General features: G+C 41.0%; 1 protein-coding gene across 8 annotated transcripts in view; it reads left to right on the top strand.

Moving 5' to 3' along the window:
* The first annotated feature begins 2,678 nt into the window (after nucleotides 1–2,678).
* LOC132205976 (neuropeptides B/W receptor type 1-like) overlaps nucleotides 2,679–22,489 on the top strand; it is a 37,719-nt gene continuing 17,908 nt past the window's right edge. For 2 of the 8 annotated variants that reach the window (XR_009445768.1, XR_009445765.1), the window contains exons 1-2: nucleotides 2,894–3,509; nucleotides 11,229–11,331. Coding sequence is in view for 3 of the 8 variants with exons in the window: in XM_048529649.2 (XP_048385606.1) it covers nucleotides 4,203–5,204 (1,002 nt within the window). In the remaining 5 variants the exon portion in view is untranslated. The other 6 variants (XM_048529649.2, XM_059646054.1, XR_009445767.1 and 3 more) reach the window with 6 other exon arrangements.

Raw genomic sequence — 22,489 nt, 5'->3', positions numbered from 1 at the left:
TATCTTATTTTATGACTCTAAAAATGCGTTTTACAAGTGTATGGTGTTATTTCTACAGATTCTAGTGATTGTTGAAGATTTTTATGTTTTCCTTTTTTTTAACCTATTTTAAAACTGAACTTTACCTTTCATTGTTTGTTTTATTTTATACACATAATTTAACACTCAATTAATTCTCTAATTTGCATTTCTTGGTTCATTCTTTGCTTTACTAATAATTGGTGAACTCTGATTTGTTGGGAGACCAAATTTTTCATCTTGTTCACATAGAATGCTGTACTTTTGCCTCCTTGATGACAGTGAATTTCAATATAAATCCCATAGAAAGTCTGATGTCAAGTGTAGACATAACATGTAGCACATACCTTTATTCACCACTACTGCAAATTCCAGGAAAATCTGGGAATCTGAATGTCTGGTGTATAAGCAAATGACTGTCCATGTTACTGAAATAAATGAGCTTGCCTTCATTTGGTAATGGAATGCACCCTTTAGTTCTCAACACAAACATTCCAAAGTGAATTCAGGCTTGGGCTATGTTATTCTTCAATTTGTATCATAATTCTAGAGTCAGAGAGTTTTAAAGTTATAGAGCTTTTACAGCATGGAAAAAGGACCTTTGGCTCATCTTATCTATGCCTGTCATCAAGCATTTATGATGTGAAGGTGCCTGTGTTGGACTGGTGGGGCAAAGTCAGAAGTCACTCAACACCGGATTATAGTCCAACAGGTTATTTTAAATGACAAGCTTTAGGAGCGCTATTCCTTCATCAGGTGAAATCTTCAGCTGATGAAGGAACATCAGTTTGAAAGCTTGTGATTTCAAATAAACCTGTTGGACTATGACCAGCTATTGTGTGTGATTTCTGGTCAAGCATTTATTTATTCTAATCATATTTTCCACAACTTGGCCCATAACCTTGTATGGCATTTCAAGTACATTGAGTGTGGGAGTTGGGAGGTCATGTTGTGGCTGTATAGGACATTGGTTAGGCCACTTTAGGAATACTGTGTTTAGTTTTGGTCTCCATGCTTTAGGAAAGATTTTGCTGGACTTACAGTAATTCAGAAAAGATTTACAAGATGCTTTTAGAGGGATATGAGCCAAATGCAGGCAAATGAGACTAGGTTAATTTAGCATACCTGGTCATCATGGATGAGTTGGACAGAACAGTCTCTTTCCGTGTAGTACATCTCTATGACTGTATGACTATAACCGCATTTAAATACTTTTTAAATTATCTTAATGATTCCTCTACCTCTACTAGTGAGTTTAGCCTGATACCCTTCAACCTCTAAGTGAAAACAAAACTTCAAACAAAACCAGAAATTGCTGGAAAAATATCAAATTCAGCCTTTAGCTTCTTAATGTAAAACCTGTATCCCCTGGTTACTGAGAGATAATGGGAACTGCAGATGCTGGAGATTCCAAGATAATAAAATGTGAGGCTGGATGAACACAGCAGGCCAAGCAGCATCTCAGGAGCACAAAAGCTGACGTTTCGGGCCTAGACCCTTCATCAGAGAGGGGGATGGGGGGAGGGAACTGGAATAAATAGGGAGAGAGGGGGAGGCGGACCGAAGATGGAGAGCAAAGAAGATAGGTGGAGAGGGTGTAGGTGGGGAGGTAGGGAGGGGATAGGTCAGTCCAGGGAAGACGGACAGGTCAAGGAGGTGGGATGAGGTTAGTAGGTAGCTGGGGGTGCGGCTGGGGGTGGGAGGAAGGGATGGGTGAGAGGAAGAACCGGTTAGGGAGGCAGAGACAGGTTGGACTGGTTTTGGGATGCAGTGGGTGGGGGGGAAGAGCTGGGCTGGTTGTGTGGTGCAGTGGGGGGAGGGGATGAACTGGTTACTGGCTGCTCTACTGGAGGGATATGTTCTTCTCCACCTACCCTGTCTATGGCCCTCATTACCTGATTCAAATCCTTCCTCAGCCTTCTATGCTGTAAGGAAAACAACCTTAGCACATCTAGCCTCTCTTCACAGCTGAATCACTCCAGTCTAGCCAACATTCTCATGAATTTCACCTGTACCCTATGGAAATGCAATCACATCCTTCCCTATTGTGGTGACTCAAACTACACAAAGAACTCCAGCATAACAAAGTGTGGAGCTGGATGAACACAGCAGGCCAAGCAGCATCTCAAGAGCACAAAAGCTGACGTTTCCGGCCTAGACCCTTCATCAGAGAGATCTTTCTGATGAAGGGTCTAGGCCTGAAACGTCAGTTTTTGTGGTCCTGAGATGCTGTTTGGCCTGCTGTGTTCATCCAGCTTCACACTTTGTTATCTTGGATTCTCCAGCATCTGCAGTTCCCATTATCACTGATACAAAGAACTCCAGCAGTGGTCCAACTAATGTGGTGTGCAAGTCCATTGTTAACTTCTTTCACCTTGTACTCAACGTTTTGACTAATAGAGGCAAGTATCCCTTATGTTTTCCTAGCTATCTTATCTACCTGTCCTGCTAGTTCAGGATCTATGGACATGCACATCAAGGTCCTTCTGATCCTCCATACTTCCGGGCCTCCTGCAATTCAAGTGTACTCCCTTCCCGAAAATGCATCACTTCACACTTTTCAGGATTAAATTCCATTTTCCGCTGTTCAGCCCATCTGATCAATCTGACTGTAACGTCCTGTGGAGCGAAAGCCTCGCTATTTTCGTGCCATCTGCCAAAGTACACAACGAACCGGCAACATTTTATTAACATAATGAGATGTCCCTAGGTTGCATTTCTGTGGCGGTATGAAATATATACACGCCGGACTAAATCCATCGATCTGGAACGTAAGCTCCGTTTCTCTCACCACGAACGCTGTCTAATTTGCTGAATATTTTTAAGAGTCTCCTGCTTTCCACCCATCCGGTATTTTAATCGTGTGCTGATTTTATTATACCTGGCATTCTAAACAATCAGGCTGTCTTCAGCAGCTAGTGCTTGATTTCGATAGAGTAATCGCATTTTATTTATTCCACTATATGCCCACAGCCATCAGCTATTAACTGGTATCAATTTAGACCGCAACACAACGTGTATCTATTAAACACACATTAACATCAAAGGGAAGAACATCTCAGCTCCATCTTTTGGGTTTCAAGTCGGCCGCCCACAAAATTGCAAAGCTGAAGTCGCAAATATGACAATATTGTATCTGTCACGCTTCATTGAACTGAGCTGTTGATGCCAAAAAAAAGTCCTTGAGCTTTCCAGCTTGTATTTGGAAATTAAGTTAGCCCTCTCCCCTCGGCGTCAAAAACTGAAACATTGAGATGAAAGGGCTGAATGTGCTGAGACGGTAATGGACCTGATCTCTGGTTCCTATGGTGAAAGGTCTTGGTGTCCACTGAATTGTGTCTGTGCTTATACCCGCAGCGAATCACCGGGTAGCCGGTCATATCCGGAGAACAATTAATCCACCAGTACCATCTGAACAGCAGCGAAGCAAGTCTAGTCAAACATCGGATTAACTGCAGCGAGCTCTGGTTGCGTCTAAACGGGTACAGTATGTGAGTTTAATTAGAATCTAAATGTGCATGCTGTATGGTTAAATATGGTTAAACAAACAGCCTGAACGGAGGTAGAGTAGGATGAAATGTAATTGCTAGTCTTTTTTTCCCTATCGCATGTTTTTTTTTGTTGAAGTGCATTGGAAGCCCTTTGGAGCTAAATGCTTGCTTTTTCTTTCCTTGATCTATTTAGTAAACATTCATCTGTTGGTGATTGCTAAGAGAGATGTCAACGACTTCGTGGTAATTTGAAATAAAATTGCAAAATGTAATTACCGACAGCATACCAAAGGCTGCAGCTACAGTTTTAAATAGAGGTCCGAAGGATAGCAAATATAAACAAAAATCATATTTCGCACCGCCGGTTCACTCCGTAATTGTGGAATATTAAGGACTTATCTCCGGAAAGAAAAACATTTTTTTTTCAAAAAGGAATTTATCTTTTCAGTTAACCTCCAAGTACAGCTAGAGTTCATAGAATTGCCGGCAGTACTATGTCACTGAGCACGTTTTACCAAAAAAACTTTTTTTTTTGTCCAGTTACTGTGTTGAATTGCTAAATACGCAAGTATTGTATCTTCTAAATGAAGTCCTCAAATCTGTCTAGTGTGCTAAGGTGCACGGTTTTCTCTCTGCTGTAGTGTTTACAATAAGCAAAACTGTGAGCGATTTCACCACGCTAGCAATAAAAATATGGAAAATCTCTTTCCGAATCCGGTATCTTCGAACGTCTCCTGCATGGACCAGGAGGTGAATTGTTTGTCTGCAAATGGCAATGGGACCAATTCGACAGGGCCAGGTCTATACCCTGATTTTTACATTGCTATCCCTGTCATATATTCCGTTATATGTGCAGTTGGGTTAACGGGTAACACAGCTGTCATTTATGTTATACTCAAAGCTCCAAAAATGAAAACGGTGACAAACATGTTCATACTGAACCTAGCCATCGCCGATGAACTTTTCACTTTGGTTTTACCCATAAACATTGCTGACTATCTGTTGCTTCAGTGGCCCTTTGGTGAGCTGATGTGTAAATTAATCATTTCCATTGACCAATACAATACTTTCTCAAGCATTTACATTTTGACTGTCATGAGCATCAATCGTTACCTGGTGGTCCTGGCCACGGCGAGGTCCAAGAAAATGTCTTATCGTACTTATAGAGCGGCTAAGATAGTCTGTTTATGTGTTTGGCTCTTCGTCACTGTCATCATTCTGCCCTTCACAATTTTTGGTAAGATCCATGATGGTGAAGGCAGGCTACAATGTGTCTACGTGTTTCCATCTCCTGAGATTCTGTGGTGGAAAGCTCGTCGGATCTATACTCTCCTAATGGGATTTACCATTCCAGTGTCCACAGTTTGCATCCTGTACTCAATGATGTTACTCAGGTTGAGAAATATGCGTTTGAACACCAACACCAAAGCTCTGGACAAAGCGAAGAAAAAGGTTACATTAATGGTGGTGATTATTCTAGCAGTCTGCCTTTTCTGTTGGACACCTTACCATGTGAGCACAATATTAGCTTTAACAACACATATTCAACAGACCACGCTCATCATTGGAATCTCCTACTTTATCACTAGCCTGAGCTATGCAAATAGTTATCTTAATCCTTTCCTCTATGCCTTTCTAGATGATAGCTTCAGAAGGAGCTTTCGGAAACTGGTAGAATGCAGAACAACACCCTGATATTTGTAGTTTTGATGAACGCATCTGGTTACTCAATGTAGCACGTTTATTTTAATTACTGTCTTCTTCAATTGCACTCTGCTGTAAATGCCCTCTGATATATTCAAAAGCCTTTAATGAGATAATTATGTTTGGGGACTAAAAATTGAGTTTCCCATTTATTAAAGTAGTAGATTGTCTGGAATTTCTCCTATGATGTGATATAAAATTAAAATATGCATGCTATTAAAATTGTGTTTAACTTAAAATCCAGGATAAAGTTAATGTGCATCGTTTGAATTGCACTTCTATTATATTCTACGTAAGAGTAATGAGAGCATGATAACTTGTTAGACTTTTACACAATATATGGCAATAGTGTTTAAATGTCAGGAAAAAAATCTTTCACTGCTTGCTTTAGCATTTTTTTACAACCTAAAACTTTTATTACAGATCTTAAGTTCAAAATTATGTGCACAGCTCCTGTTAAATATCATGAAGACCACCAATTTTCATGATGTAACTGCAAAATCTTCATTATATATCAGTTACTTAATTTGCATTAAGCTGTTCAGTAAATGTTTCTTATTCAACATTTTGACTGCTGTTTTCTCTATCTACTAAGAAGATTCTGAATCACTGACAGAAAATAGGATGCTTGCCAATGCAATCATGTTTAATTTTCTATCTGACATCGGCTTCTTCAGAGATCACCATAGAAGTTTGCTCTTGCAGTTTCTAATGACTGGTGACAAATGCATTATAATGAAACTATTTTTTTCACCTAGTCATGTTTAATAAATAATGAAAGTAATTACAAATTAGTACAATTTTGTTTAATAAATATAAAATAGATGGGCAGCGAATTTTTAGTATTTGCATTTCAGTTTCAAATTGAAGACACACACATGCAAAATTCCTGCGTTAGCACTTGGTAATAGATATGTTTTTTTGAAAAAAGTAACATTGCCACAGTCTTACCAGACCATTTGTTGCTTTCTTATTAGAGAGAGATGACTGGTGTATTTTAATCTGAAGGTCACCGTGCCTCAGACAAGTGGAGAGGTTGAGTAACCTGAGCCAGTGCAGGAATTGAACGCCTACTGTTGGCATCACTCTGTATGGTGAACCAGCTCGTACACTAGTTGACTCTCACAGTGTTAAATAATGCAAAATTAACCATTCAATTGTTTTACTCACCATTTGAGAAGCTTGAAAGCTGCAGTTTACTGACTTGTTATGCTGAAGCAACAAAAAATTCTTGTGGCAAAAGTGCATATATATTTCAGAGCAACATTTCGTTTTGACGGTTTGTTCTTTTTTAGCCCTAAAATTCCCTGGAGCCTCAGTGCAAGTATTTTCCATATCTGAAAGTTTTCCTCAAAAGAAGTGCACTATTCTGTTAGCCTTTTGTATGTGCCTTTATAATATAGTCTACAATAATCTGCACAAGACTTGAAATCAAAGCTTTACCTTCAGTCATGTATTCTCAAATGGGAGAGAAGCCTGATGCAACAAAAAAAAATTCTTGCTGCAAAAAATGCATATATATTTCAGAGCAATATTTTCTTTTGAGGGTTTTTTTCCTACATTAATACTGTAGTTACCATGCACAAGTCATTATCATTCAGCTATGTGAGAAGTGTGCTATAGTTAATTAAAAATATCCCAAAAGTTTTAAGGAGTTTTATGATATAGAAAGTCCTTCTCCCTCAACCTTCTTATACATTATATGGAGGAAATATTTGTGTAGATTATCTACAGATTTTAAAGTATGATTCACCCCAGAAATCTTTGCAGTTTTATTGTATTCAGTAATAAGGCATATGGCAGTTGTGTGTTTCTTTGGAGACACCTGCTACAGACTATTAAAAGCTAAATACATCAATGCAAATAACATAGCACACTGATGTCTTTCATTCATTCTCTAAAGAATAAAAATGCATCTTGTACCCATTTTTCAAGATAACGATTATCATTTTTGATATGTCTATGTCTTAATTCTGTTGACTGAGGTAGCAAAAATACATTGCACTGTCTTCTCATTTGCATGACTAGCTGGCTGCATTTTTCCATGCTTGTCGAGCTTTCCTGTTTTGCCAACTAGCATCCAGCAGTCTGTCTCTCTTAGAGGGAAGAAGCACTGAACATATGGAAGCTGCTGCTTACATCAATACTGTGATAGGCTACAATAAGGAAAAAATAACAGGAATGGCAGAAATGTAAGAGGAGTATGGGCTTATACATGGCAGCAATGAAGATGGCAGTCATGGATTAACTGAAGAAGCAAAGTCATGTTTTCCCAGAGCTAATATTCTTCAAAGTACAGTGGGAAAAAGTAGCAAGTGGATCAGAAGGTGAATGTAAGGTGTCTGGTCTCCAGGACTTGGCAGCACTGTCATAAAATGTTCGTCAACATCATAAAGATATTCAATGTCAGGGAATTCATTTTTATTAATTGACAGGATATAGGCAGTATTGGCTGTGCCAGCACTTGTTGCCACAATTGCATTTACGAATGAGATGAGAGAGTCATCTTCTTGAACTATAGTAATCCATGTGATGAAGATGCACCCACAGTGCTAGGGAAAGAGTTTCACATTTTTGACTCCATGACCACTAAAGGAAAAGTGATATAGTTCAAAATCAAGATGGTGGAAGGTTTGGAGGGGAAATTACATCTAGAGGCACTCCCGTATGTCTGTTGACTTCGCCCTTCTACATGGTAGAGTCGTGGGTTTGAAGATTGCTTTAAAAGAGGCATGCGTGAGTTACTACAGTGCATTTTGCTGTTAGTACCTGTTTGTTGAGCATTGTTTGTGTTGTGAGTATTCTATCACATTCCTGACTTGTTTCTCACATATGGTATGCAGGCTTTGTAGAGTCAGGAGTTGAGTTAGGAGGGGAATTAATAATGTTAATTGTTACAGTGTTAATTGACCTTCAGAGAGCATGATAACTTTTAAAAAACAATTTTGGATTTCCAGTTACAAGTTGTAAAATTGCTGCACCAAGATTTCACGTTTTAGAAACTTGAAATTTTACTGACACTGTTGACTACACAACAATCACCATTGATTGAATAATTTCTTTTGCAGGAAATTTACACATTAAATGACAAAAACTAATGCTCCCCTATCACCCCTGTTTATCACCCATCACATTAGCTATGGAATTTAAATTCTTTTAGCCATTGTCCAAAGTTACTGTCAGCTTCCAATGAGTCATCAAATTTCTGTTTCACTAAGTAGTAACTTTGCGTGACTGACTTCAGCTTACCTGAGTTTTTTTTTGGACAGTTTCTTCAAAACTGATCAGATAATTCCTTTTCATACGCAAACTTTAAAATACAGTTCCACATTATTATAATCATATAAACTTCACAGATGTATCAAAATGCAAGTGAATTTCAAGAATAGACAATTAGATTACCATTCATTAGAGATAGTCATTGCTTAGATTTTTATGCAAATATTAGTTGCCACTGATCAGTTCTTGTTGCTTGTGGGCATGGTTTGCTTCAGCATCTGAGGATTTTTGAATGTGCTGAATGCTATACAAACAATGAACATCTGTACTTAAGATGGAGGGAAGTGCATTGCATAAAGCAGCTGAAATTGGTTAGACAGGAGACAATGCTGTGAGGAGCAGGAGCTGCTATAGCACAGTCAAGGTGTCCCTATTTCTGAGCCAGGAATCTTGTGTTCAAGTCCCACCTGCTCCAGAAATAATAACGTCTTTGAACAGATTGCTTCGAAAACAAGGGGCCTTGTGGTGCAGTGGTAATGTTCTTGCCTCTGGGCTAGGAGGACGGGGATCAAGTTGCACCTGCTGAAGAAGTGTGTTATCACATCTCTGAACAGGTTAGTTAAACGGAAACTGCTCTGAGGAACACCTGCAGCAATGTCCTGGGATTAAGCTAATCAGCTACCAAAAACCACAAGTGTTTCTTTGTACAGAGTATGACTCCAATCAGCGGAGAGGTTTCTCCCATTTAACCTCAATTTTGCTGGGTTCCTTGATACTGTCCTGAGTCAAGCCCTGTGTTACTGTCAGAGACAATTGCTGTCATCTCACTTTGTCTTCCCATGTTCAATAAAGGCTGATGGCATTGGAACCAAATGCCCTGGCATAACCCCAATTAACATCAATAAGATGATTATTGATGAGTAGGTGCCACTTGATGTGTTGTTGACAATTATTTACGTCACTTTGCTCATGATGGAGAATGGGCTGATGGAGATTAGCTGGATTGAATCTTCCCACAGCATGGACAGGACAAACCTGTCACATTTTCACATTGCTGGGTAAAGTGCAGGGTCATAGCTGCATTGAAACAGCTTGGCTAGGGTCAGAGCAGAGCAGCTTACATTTTCAATGCCATAGCTGTATGTTGCCCGTGTCCATTGCCTTGAGCTCTCGCTTGCTGTCATGGAGGTGAATTGAATTATCTGAAAGCTGACATCTGTGATGTTGGGGATCTTAGCAGTCTGCTGAATTAAATCATCCACTTAGCAGTTCAACCTACAGATGGTTATAATTGCTTCAGCTTCACATCTTTCAATGATATCTCCTGTACAACAGAGCATTAATATGTCATTGTTCAATAAACCACACCAATATCATTCACCCATTGGTGGTCTCAACTGACCATGACTCAGTGCTGCAATCAGATATTAGCCCCAACCTCACACATCACTGTCATATTAGCTTCATAACCACCTGTTGCAGTTTTCAGCTACTCAGCTATGGTAAGCACATCAATGAATCATATTAGTATTCAAACACAGACAACATGCCCTCACACTAATAGGACAAGATCACACCCAATCAATAATAGCACAGCAGAACTAGGCAAGGTTCAAGAAAGTCAGTATCATCTAAGCCTTGTGATGTTGGTGTCATGGTGTCATGGGTCTATTGCATTCACCATACACTGAGGGAATTGAGAATAATAATGTGATGGTTCTTGCCTTGTGCCCTTTTTCAAAATGTGGCCCACCATCATCTTGCATGAAGGGCAAGTTGTTGATGGTCTGACTATTGTGCTCATCATCCTAAACATTTCCTCCCCTTCTACTTTTAGCTTTCAGTCATGCAAGAATTGATCTCTGGCCAGAAACAGCAACTTCCAGATGAAAATATGGCATGAGAGAGAGAGAGAGAAAACAAGAGCAACATCACATTGGAGTTGAGACTGTTTGATCTGAAACATGAAGCCATAAAGTCAGATATAGGAATTGTACAAACTTTAGAATCTCATATAGAGTTGAGATCTCTATGCACTGAGTCACCAGGTATGAGTGAGCTGCAACCGGTCCAGCTCATGTGCTAGTTATCTAAGGTTTCAGATCACAAAATGAGTTCATCTACAGAGGAAAGCGAGATAACAAGGTGAGAGCTGAATGAACACAGCAGGCCAAGTAGCTCCTCCTCTGATGCTGCTTGGCCTGCTTTGTTCATCCAGCTCAGTACCTTGTTATGTCAGATTCTCCAGCATCTACAGTTCCTGCTATCTCTCACCTACAGAGGAATCAGATTAGGATTTCGCTGTGTGGTCTTCAGGGAAATTCTGATGTACAAGAGCACCAAGGTATTTTAAGGATTGATAGGTTTTTCAGAGACTGTCTTGTCATTCTCAGGAATTATGCTCCAAGGTGGCACATGATATGATATAGAGCCATTGTCTTAACTTACCAAGTTGCACAGGCAGAACCATAGAAATTAGGACCAAGGGTAGGCCATTCAGCCGACCCTTCATAATGCTTCGGTAACTTCTTAGACAAGGTGAGTGAAATAATAATCATCGTTTCCTTTCCACCCTGGCATTTTCTAATGTATCCTGGGAAACCATCTCTTTGCAAACATACATAAGAATGTCTGTTTAGGCAGAGCCTTAACTCTACATTTCATAGATGGCAATGACATTTTCATGAAGTTAGCAGACCTAGCACCCCACATCCCATCTCACTCAAATATTCCACCCATGCCCTAAACATAAACAGGTGAAATAATAGTCATTTGCTCTTTCATTTCTTTTATCAGGAGAAGAGAACAGCCAATTCCCAGGAGATATGCAGAAGTGGAGTAGAGGGGAAATCATGGCATCCTGAAGGCAATGGAGGAGAATGCACCGGAATTTGTAAAGGTTTGGAAGGGCATGCATTGACAGGTTGTTTCCAATGGCTAAGGGATGAAGAATCATGGATCATTTGGATCATACACCCCCTCCCAAGTGATTTGTGTGAAGGCCAGAACCTACTTGACTGATGCTGATCTGCCTTCCATCCTATGAAGGGCAATGAAAGTGCTGCAGAGCCAGTCTTTGGTCAATTGATGCCCTTAAGTGGCCAATTAATAGAGACATGGACAGAATTCTTGCACTGATCCAGTAAATGGCCCTCCATGTGTGAAAAAGATAGAACAGCAACTAGACTTTTGATGGAACAGGCTCCTAGCCATTCTTTTTAGTCTTAGGGAGAAAACACATCTTACCATAAAATCCAACCTAGATAAAAATTAAATTGTTGCAACTTAGAAGAGGGCCATTCAACCCATTGTGTCCATACGGGTCCTCAATAAGATCTATTCTCTAGAACCATCTCTGTTATTTTTCTCTATAGCCACATAATTTACTTTTCTCTTCCTTTTGTAATCCAGTTCTCTTTTGAGGGTTTAACTTGACAAAGCCAATATCACACTTTCTGGAGTGTCCATTTCAGAACACAACCACCCACTGTATAAAAAAAAATTTTCTTCACATCACAATTGCTTCTTCTGTTAATCAACTTAAATTTGATGTCGTCTGATTCTGGACTGTTTTTTAGCAATGGGAACAACTCCTCTCTCTCTCCTCTCTGTCTATTACTCTTATAATTTTGAATTCTGTTAGCAAATCTCTTTTCAATCTTCACAATCTTTAAGGAGAACAACCTTGGTTTTCTAAATTATGGACTATAACTAAAGCTCCTTATCATAGAGGCATATCTTCAGGACAAGGGAGTTGATCATTTATTGCTGAGCCAACTTCAGTTACAGAGCTCAATACATCAGTACCATACAGAAAACTCTTGCTACATTGTATGAGGCGTATAACCAGAGCAACTATAGTCATAATTTGGTAATGATGTTTCCAGTCCTTTTCAGTCCAATGTGGATTTCTCCATATCTCAAGTTCAACAAAATATGAAAGGTAAAGACAATCTGGGCTTGGAGTACATTCATAACCTGACCAAAATAAAAACAGAAGATGTTGGAGAATCTCAACAGCTCTGGCAGCATCTGTGAAGCAAGAAACAGAGTTAACATTTCAAACTTTGATTTGATTGGATTTATTATTGTCACTTGTGTCTAAGTACAGTAAAAAGTTTTGTTTTGTGAGCAATACAGGCAGATTATAGCAAACCAGGACATGCGGATCATTTATGCTTAGATAGAGCAAGGTACACAAAGTTAAGACTTCACAGGAGTTGCACAAAGCAAGATCAACATTAGCAAAATTAACATTATTTGAAGCTGGAGAGGTCCATTCAGCAGTCTACTAACAGCAGTGGAGAAGGCGTTCTTGAACCTGTTGGCCCATGTCTTCAAGTTTCTGTTTCTTCTGCTTGATGGAAGAGATTGGAAGAGATCATTACTGAGGGCAGGAGAAGTCTTTGATGATGTCGGCAGCTCTTCCACAGCAATAAGAAGTGTAAATGGAGTCCATGGATGGGAGGTCGGCTTCCACAATGATGTGGGCTGTGTGTACAACTTTCTGTAGTTTCTTACAGTCCTTGGCAGAGCAGCTGCTGTACCAAGCTATTATGCACTCAGATATGATGCTTTCAATGGTGCATCTGTAAAAGTTGGTGAGGGCCCTTATGGACATGCAAAATTTCCTAAGCCACTTGAGGAAGAAGTTGTAGCGCTTCTTGACCATCATATCTATGTGGGGTGCCCAGGACAGATTATCAGTTATCATCATTCCTAGGAACTTGATACTCTCGGCCCTTTTCACCTCACTTCAGTTGACGTAGATCAGAACATGTTGTCCTCCTTTCTATTTGAAGTCAATGATCAGTTTTTCTTTTTGCTGAGTTTGAGAAAGAGATTGTTATCATTGCATGTTTGCACGTTAACACCAGACACTCTATCACCTTCCTGCATTCTGATTCATCATTGTTTTTTTATCCATCCTTCCATAGTGGTGTCATCAGCAAACTTGTAGATGGCATTCATTTCGAATTTGTCCACACAGTCGTGAGTGTACAGGGAGCACAGTAGGAGTTCAGGATGCATCCTTGCGGAGCCCAAGTATTGGAGATTATCGTGGAGGATGTACTGTTGTCTATCTTCACTGATTGTGGCCTGTGGGTCAGGAAACTGAGGATCCAATTGCAAAGGGTGGATCCAAGGATTATGCCTTGGAATTCTGGGATAAGTTTGGCTGAGATTGTAGTGTTGAAGGCGGAGCTCTAGTCAGTGAGTATGAGCCTATGTAGGTGTCCTTGTTATCCATATGATCCAGGGAGGAGCGTAAGGCTAGGGGAATGGCATGTGCTGAGGACCTGCTTCATTGGTAGGCAAATTGCATGGGATTGATGCAGGTTGGGAAGCCAGAGTTGATGTGGGCCATGACCAGCCTTTCAAAACACTTCTTCAGAATTCTGCGCATTTCTCGACACAGATGCTGCCAGACTTGCTGAATTCCTCCAGCATTCTATTTTTCCTCACAAATTTTCAGTGCCCACAGCATTTTGCTTTTTATCTTCACAATCTGCTCACTTTGGAAATGGGAGAGAAGGTGTGGATCAGCGACCAACAGCTAAGGGACACAATGATTGCAACAACCAAGATCACAGACAGGTTCCTGGTCTATTCAATCCACCCCTTGAAGCTGTGAAACCTGTACATGACAGAATTATTTGCAAACCACCCCACCCAAAAATATGTGATTACCTGAGACAGGTGGTATGCTCTGAGAAACTTCACTTCAACTCATTAATGCAGTAGGAGATCATGTATTGTTTTATAATGCCATATAATTGCTACCTTCTGCATAATCTCTGTCACAGCCAGAAATAGATCTTGCCTTTGCTTGAGGGAATTCAGTAAATTGTAAAACATGCCTTTTAATGAACAGCATTGGATCTGTATGCAGATCATGCAATGCTGCATATGCAATAAAATTAAAATGACAAAGAAAAATTGAAAATAATTCACCAATTGCCCTAAGAGTCTTGAAAAGGAGCAGCTGAACATTGTGGACATATTTTACACTCTACTCACTTGGAGTTTAAAACCTCCTGTCAAGAGTGGCAGCATATATGGTTGCTGAAAAAAGCGAAGTATTTGTACTTTCCTTGGACAGTGGTTATACTAACAAATGTTCTATTTGTAATATTCAACAGCCTTGGGGTGATTAGGAATTTGGCTGGGTGAATAAAAATATCTAATCTTGATAAGTAACTATTGTTTTTTCTTTCCTGCTTTTTGTTACTATTCAGTAATATGTAGTTTGAGAGTTAGAAACCATCAGCACAGTGATGGTTCTTGCATGTTTAAAATTTCAACATTTATTTCGGGCAGGGACACCTATAATACGGTAGCGATGGCAACTTTATAAATCAGATATACAAAGCCACACTTGCAGCAATTGTTATAGATTATATTCATCTCTGGTCGATTCTTGCCATCGTCTGTTAGCACTTTGTGATTTTATTTTATTTTATTACCAGTAATGAAAATAGCAGTATCTGTGCCAATGATAATGGGAACTGCAGATGCTGGAGAATCCAAGATAACAAAGTGTGAAGCTGGATGAACACAGCAGGCCAAGCAGCATCTCAGGAGCACAACAGCTGGCTTTTCGGGCCTAGACCCTTCATCAGAGAGGGGGATGGGGACAGGGTTCTGAAATAAATAGGGAGAGAGGGGGAGGCAGACTGAAGATGGATAGAGGCGAAGATAGGTGGAGAGGAGAGTAGAGGTGGGGAGGGGATAGGTCAGTCCGGGGAGAACGGACAGGTCAAGGAGATGGGATGAGGTTAGGAGGTGGAAAATGCAGGTGCAGCTTGAGGTGGGAGGAGGGGATAGGTGAGAGGAAGAACAGTTAGGGAGGCGGGGAAGAACTGGGCTGGTTTTTGGGATTCAGTGTGGGGAGGGGTCGAGCTGGGCTGGTTTTGGGATGCAGTGGGGGAAGGGGAGATTTTGAAGCTGGTGAAGTCCACATTGATACCATTGGGCTGCAGGGTTCACAAATGGAATATGAGTTGCTGTTCCTGCAACCTTCGGGTGACATCATTGTGGCACTGCAGGAGGCCCAGGTTGGATATGTCGTGTAAGGAATGGGAGGGCAAGTTAAAATGGTTCGCGACCGGGAGGTGCTGTTGTTTATTGCAAACCGCGCTGAGGTGTTCTGCAAAGCAGTCCCCAAGCCTCCCACTTGGTTTCCCCGATGTAGAGGAAGCCACAACGGGTACAGTGGATACAGTATACAACATTGGCAGATGTGCAGGTGAACATCCCTCACACCCTACCCCCGCAATAACCGCCCTAAGAGAATCACCCTAGTCCTCACATACCACCCCACCAACCTCCGGATACACCGCATAATCCTCCAACACTTCCGCCATCTACAATCCAACCCCACCACCCAAGATATTTTTCCAACCCCACCCTTGCCTGCCTTCTGGAGAGACCACTCTCTCTGCGACTCCCTTGTCCGCTCCACACTGCCCTCCAACCCCACCACACCCGGCACCTTCACCTGCAACCGCAGGAAGTGCCACACCTGACCCCACACCTCCTCCCTCATCCCCATCCCAGGCCCCAAGATGACCTTCCACATCAAGCAGATGTTCACCTGCATATCTGCCAATGTGGTATACTGCATCCACTGTAACCGGTGTGGCTTCCTCTACGCTGGGGAAACCAAGCAGAGGCTTGGGGACCACTTTGCAGAACACCTACGCTCGGTTCACAATAAACAACTGCACCTCCCAGTTGCGAACCATTTCAAGTCCCCCTCCCATCCCTTAGACAACATGTCCATCCTGGGCCTCTTGCAGTGGCATAATGATGCCACCCATAGGTTGCAGGAACAGCAATTCATATTCCACTTGGGAACCGTGCAGCTCAACGGTATCAATATGGATTTCACCAGCTTCAAAATCTCCCCTTCCCCTACTGCATCCCAAAACCAGCCCAGCTCTTCCCCACCTTCCTAACCTGTTCTTCCTCTCACCTATCCCCCACCACCTCCAGCCGCACCTCCTTTTCCTACCTACTAACCTCATCCTGTCCCCTTGACACTCCAGCAAGCATGCAGGCACCCAATATGTTCTTCTCCTTGGCCGATCCCAGTTGTTTAAGCTATGTCACTATTGAACCTAATTTGATTGTTTATTCACATTGCAAAATAGCTTATTTGGAACAACATCTTTGTTTACTTTATTTTGGATTGATTTAACTCTTCCACTCCTGCAATATTTTAGTTTGGCCAAATCATCTTTAATAAGGAAAGTCCTTTTTACCTTATGTAAAAAACATCTTTATAGTTATAATTACATCAATTTCACACCCGCAGCACATGCCAGAGTATAAGGCAAACATCTTACATGTGCTTCAACCAAATGGCAATGTTTCAAAGGTTAAAGGAACAAAGAACATAAGGACTAGAAGCAGGAGTTATCAATTCAGCCCCTCAAGCATGATATACCATTCAATACAACCATGGCTGATCTAATCTCAATCTCAACTTCACTCTCCTGCCTGCTCTCTGTAACCATTCAAAACCATTACTAATTAAACATCTGTCTATCCCTGCTTATATTTACTCAATATCCCTGCATGAACTGATTCTGATTAGTGAATTCCACACATTCATAATCTTTTGAGAAGCACATTCTCCTCTCTCTTCTTTAAATTTAGCACCCTTTATCCTAAAACTATGACCTGTTAATCTAGATTGCCCCACAAGAGGAAACATTGCCTCTATGTCTGCTTTGTCAATCCCTTTATGTATCTTTTATATATCAATTGAAATTACTCTCATTCTTAACATATATGTACATGTAAAATACAGTGTACGCCTCAACTGCTCAATCTTTCTTCATCTCTCATTCAGAATAGCCCTCAATCAGACCAAGGGAGTTGGTCTTAAAGGACCCAACAAAGTATGTCCAATATCAGTCCAGGGGTTTAGACATGGTCAATTGACTGCTTATGGCACACCGCAGCTCTATAAACTACAATCTTTCTACTCTCAATCCTGTAGTTCAGCTCATTGAAACTTCAGGGGAATTATAAACGGCATTGTTCTGGTAATGAAATTGGGAAAAGCTAATCCTAAGATTTGGAGGCAGAATGCTGGGATACAGAGGGACAATAATTATAAATTATCTCATCTGGGGTACATTGTATAGTATTGGTCTTCTCAATGGAAGGGTAGAAATGCTTTAGAAACAGTTCAGAGAAGGTTTACCAGATTAACAACTGACTGTGGTGACTGCCATATGAGTAAAGATTGGGTAGGCTAGGCTTTAATTCACTGGCATTTGGAAAAGTAAGAGGCAACATGAGTGAAATGTAATATCCTAAGAATTTTTGATAAGATGGATGTGGAAGGTTTCCTATTTTGGGGAGAATCCAGAAGTATGGGATGAACCATTTAAGACAGAAAAGAGGGCATTATTTTTTCTCACAGAGGGTTATGCAGGTTTTGGAACTCTCCGTTAAAAGGAATGGAAGGAAAGTCTTTAAATATTTTTAAGGCAGCGATAGATAGATTCTTAATAAGTAGGGTTTGCAAGATTATTATCTTATCAAGTGATGGCAAAGTCACAAAAGGCCAAATAGCCTATTCATGCTCCTAATTTGTATATTCACTCATTGAAGTCTCTGCTGAAAATAGACTATTTAGGGTTAGAAATTGAGTGGTCAGACGGATGATGGCAAGCCAACCAAAAATGTATTAGAAGGGATAAGATCTAAGGAAAACTGAAGATGCATTAAATTAAGAGATGGAATAGCATGCAAAATATGCACAAGTATGGAGTTAATAACATTTGAAAGGAAGAAAATGCAGACATCTGGCCCAATCCAGAGTGGAGGCAACACAGTGTGGAGCTGGAGGAACACAGCAGCTCAGACTGCATCAGAGGAGTAGGAAAGTTGACATTTCAGTTCAGGACCATTCTTCAGAACTGGGTAGGGAGAAGAGAGCTAGGAAATAATTAGTAGGAGGAGGGATGGGGCTGAGGGGAAGGTAGGTAGGATTGTGATAGGTAGATGCAGGTAGGGGATAGTGGAGATTGGTCAATGGGAAGGGTGGGGCAGATAGGTGGGCGAGAAGATGTCAGGGCTGTATCAGGTTAAGGAGGGATGGGGCTGGGGAAAGGTAGGTGGGGTGCTGATAGGCTGGATGCAGGTAGGAAGTGGTGGGGATTGGTCGATGGAAAGGGTGGAATGGATAGGTGGAGAAGAATATGGGCACGTTGTGTCAGGTCAAGGATGGGGATGTTTGGAAATGGGATGAGGCCAGGGGTGGGAAGATTGTAAAACTGGTGAATTCTGTGTCCAGGCCATTAGATCATAGGCTCCCAAGGCGGAATCTGAGGTGTGGCTCCTCCGGTTTGCATGTGGTGTCTTTGTGGCACTGGAGAAGCCCAGGATGGACATGTCACCCAGGGAGTAGGAAGGGCAGTTAAAATGGTTGGCAACCCAAATTTGTTGTCAATTATTGCGTACAGAATGCAGATGCTCCTTGAAACAGACCCACGTCTGCACTTCGTCTCACCAATATGGCGGAGGCCACATCGGGAGCAATGGATACAGTAGGCCAGGTTGGAGGATGTACGGGTCGGGTATGTGCCTGTCACATATGGAAAGTTTACTTTGTGCCTTGGATGGAGGTGAGGGGCGAGGTTAGGGGGCAGCGTAACAATTCTCATAGTTGCAGGGAAAGGTGCCGGCTGTGGTGGGGCTAATGGGTAGTGCGGAGCAGACGAGGGAGTCATAGAGTGAGTGGTCCCCATGAAAGGCAGATAGGGCTGTGGAGGGAAATATATCTTTGATCATGGTGTTGGATTGTAGGTGGTCGAAGTGGCGAAAGATGATGTGCTGGATGCGGAGATTGATGGGGTGGTATGTCAGTACCATTTTGGGTGGAGGGGATTTGAGGGCAGACATGCGGGAAATGTAAGAATTTTTGTTTTATTATTCTTTGTTTTTCGCCGCATATCATCTTATTAACTTGCAGTAAAAAAAATTATTTTCTATTAATTTCCACGTGGGGGAGCACTTTAGCAGCAATTATTGTTAAATTATCAGATTTTGTTAGTTGTATGTTAATTTATTACTGCAGACTATTTAATGTGAATTTAGGAACCTCGTTTTTCAAATTTGAGATAAGGTTCTGGTGAAACAACCGGGGTGGGGGTGGGGGGTCGTGGGGTGGGAGTCAGGGGAGTCTAATAAATTTATAGTGATGCGAATGAAAAAAATGATGATTTAGTTCTGTAAAATGCTGTATTTACCCTGAGTCAGGTAGCATCTTTAAAGAAAGGAAAAATATTATTGTCTCAGGTAGATCTTTTCCTAAAACTGGAAGATACTGAAGGTGAACAGTTTAGAAGGGTCAAGGGGAGGAAGCAGGATGGGGGTTTACTTACACAAAAACAAACATATGAGAATCCCACCACTGCCAGTTGTGCTGTGCTTTGTTGGGCTGAGAAAGTTGCGTGGGTGAGATCTGTCTAAATTGCACACAGGCAAATGTGCCACTTTTGGGATGGCATGGTGCTCAGTGGTTAGTACTGTTGCCTCACAGCGCCAGGGACTCGGGTTTGATCCCACCCGCAGACGACTGTCTATGTGGAGTCTGCACATTCTCCCCGTCTTCGGATGCTCCAGTTTCTTCCCACAGTCCAAAGGTGTGCAGGTTAGGTTGATTGGCCGTGCTAAATTGCCCATCATGTTCAGAGATGTGTAGATTTGGTGGATTATAAGGAGATGCTCTGAGTGTTGGCGTGGACTAGTTGAGCCAAAGGGCCTGTTTCCACACTCTAGGGATTCTATAATAAAAACAGGAGCTGGTTCAACAAAGGAAATGATAAAGACAAAAGGAGGAAAATCAAGAGAAATTAAAGACAGGAAAGATGTACAAGCTCAGGAAACATCTGAATGGTTTAAGCTTGTTAGCTACATTTCTTCTTTTATTCAATGGCTCCATCACTCCTAATTGCCCTTGAGAAAGTGGTGAGCTGCATTCTTGAGCCTATATTGTCCAACTGATTTTGTTACATCACCTACAATGTTGTGATGGACAAGAGTTTCAGGATTTTGATCCAGCAACAGTGAAGGAATGGTGGCATATTTCCAAGTCAAAACAGTGAGTGAGTTGGAGATAATCTTGCAGGTCGTAATGGTCCTATGGCGATATGTAAGTCTGGCAAAATAGAGCAGGCATCTGAAATCCAAAATTTTGTAATAGAAAAAACACAGGTGAACACTTACACTGCAAAACCCCTGTGGTGAGGGTGTCAGTAAGGAGGCCACCTAGTAAGTCTTCTACCTTGCCTACTCCTAGAACAGTTGGCACACTCAATCCTTATTTACAAACAACTATTCTCGGCAAGAAAACGGTTGTACTGGTTAAAGACAAGGTTGGATATTCTTCCTCTAGAGGAAAGAAGACAAATCTTTACATTTATGAAATGGTTTAATAGGATAGAAAGGATGTTTCCACTTGTGGTTAATTCCAAACCTAGGGTTCCTAGATGTAAAATAGTAGAACATAGAACAGCACAGTACAGGCCCTTTGGCCCACAAAATTGAGCCGTCCTATTATCCTACTCTAAGATCAAACTACCCAGCATACCCTACATTTTACTATCATGTAATTAATAAATCTTAAAAAGAAATCAGAAAAAACTTATTGTCCTAACAGTCTTTAGAATATGGAATTTCATTTTATGAGAATTACATAGATCTTTTTACGAACAAGCTTGATATTTTCTAAAACGACATATTCAGAGATATTATTATATACATATGGAGCAAGTGGGACTTGGCTCAGAGGTGGAGACACTACCCCAGCATCTCAAGAGGAGTGTATTTTATACATGCGCAGTTGCAGGTATCAGCAAAAACTGCACCATGGTAACTGTGACACAGAACAGAGATGTCATGAACCTGGCCTCCCCAAAAAGAGCCAAATATTTATGTATGGGAGAAAAGTACACAAGAATATGTAAATTGAATAAGAAATGGAGGCGACTTAAGTAGCTTAAGAGTCAGAGATAATGGGAACTGCAGATGCTGGAGATTCCAAGATGATAAAATGTGAGGCTGGATGAACACAGCAGGCCAAGCAGCATCTCATGAGATGCTGCTTGGCCTGCTGTGTTCATCCAGCCTCACATTTTATCATCTTAGCTTAAGAGTCTGTTGGGAGATCATGTATTACCATGAATAGTGGATTGGCTAACTTATAGAAGACAGAAAGCTGGGATAAGGTGGACATTTTCAGGGTGACAATCTGCAATAGCGAGAGGCCACGGGAATCCAAACTGGGTCACAATTATTTACAACATATATTCATGATGTGGTTGAAGAAAGTGAATGTATTATAGACAACCTTTATGGATAACACAAGAATAGATGGGAATGCAAGTGGTGAAGATGACAAAAAGAGTCTGCTGACCCCTTACTTGTGGAAAGATATGCTGGCAGTCCAGAGAAAGTTTACTAGGCCACTGACAGGAATGGAAGGACTGTCTTATGAAGAGAGGTTGAGTAGATTAGGCCTAAATTCATTGAAATTTAGAAAAACGAAATGTGACCTATTTGGAACATGGAAGATTTTTAAGGAGTTTGACAGACTGGATGCAAAAAGGTTGTTTCTCTTTGTGAGAGAATCCAGGACCGGAGGGTATAATCTCAGAATAAGGTGATACACATTGAAGACAGATATGAGGAGGCATTTTGTCACTGAGGTGAAAATCTGTGAAATACTTTACCCAGAGGACTGTTGAAGCTGGGTGATTAAATGTAGTCAAGGGCTGATATGGGGGCAATCAAGAGTTGTGGGGAAAGGCAGAAAAGTGGAGGTGAGCTTTATGAGATAAGCTATGATCTCATTGAATGGCACATACAAATGTAATGGACTTTTGTTCCAACATTTTATGGACTTATTGTCTTGAAATGTATAGTTCATCCTCTGAAGCACAATATAGGACCATCCAATTGAGATATGCTGGGAATTCTCTATCATTCTATGTAGTGTAAGCTATTGAATGAGATAAATAATAAGGGCAAGTGGC

The sequence above is a fragment of the Stegostoma tigrinum genome, chromosome 5 (assembly GCF_030684315.1).
Source record: "Stegostoma tigrinum isolate sSteTig4 chromosome 5, sSteTig4.hap1, whole genome shotgun sequence".
Classification (NCBI taxonomy): Eukaryota; Metazoa; Chordata; class Chondrichthyes; order Orectolobiformes; family Stegostomatidae; genus Stegostoma; species Stegostoma tigrinum.
This window is presented reverse-complemented; position numbering and strand designations above follow the sequence as displayed.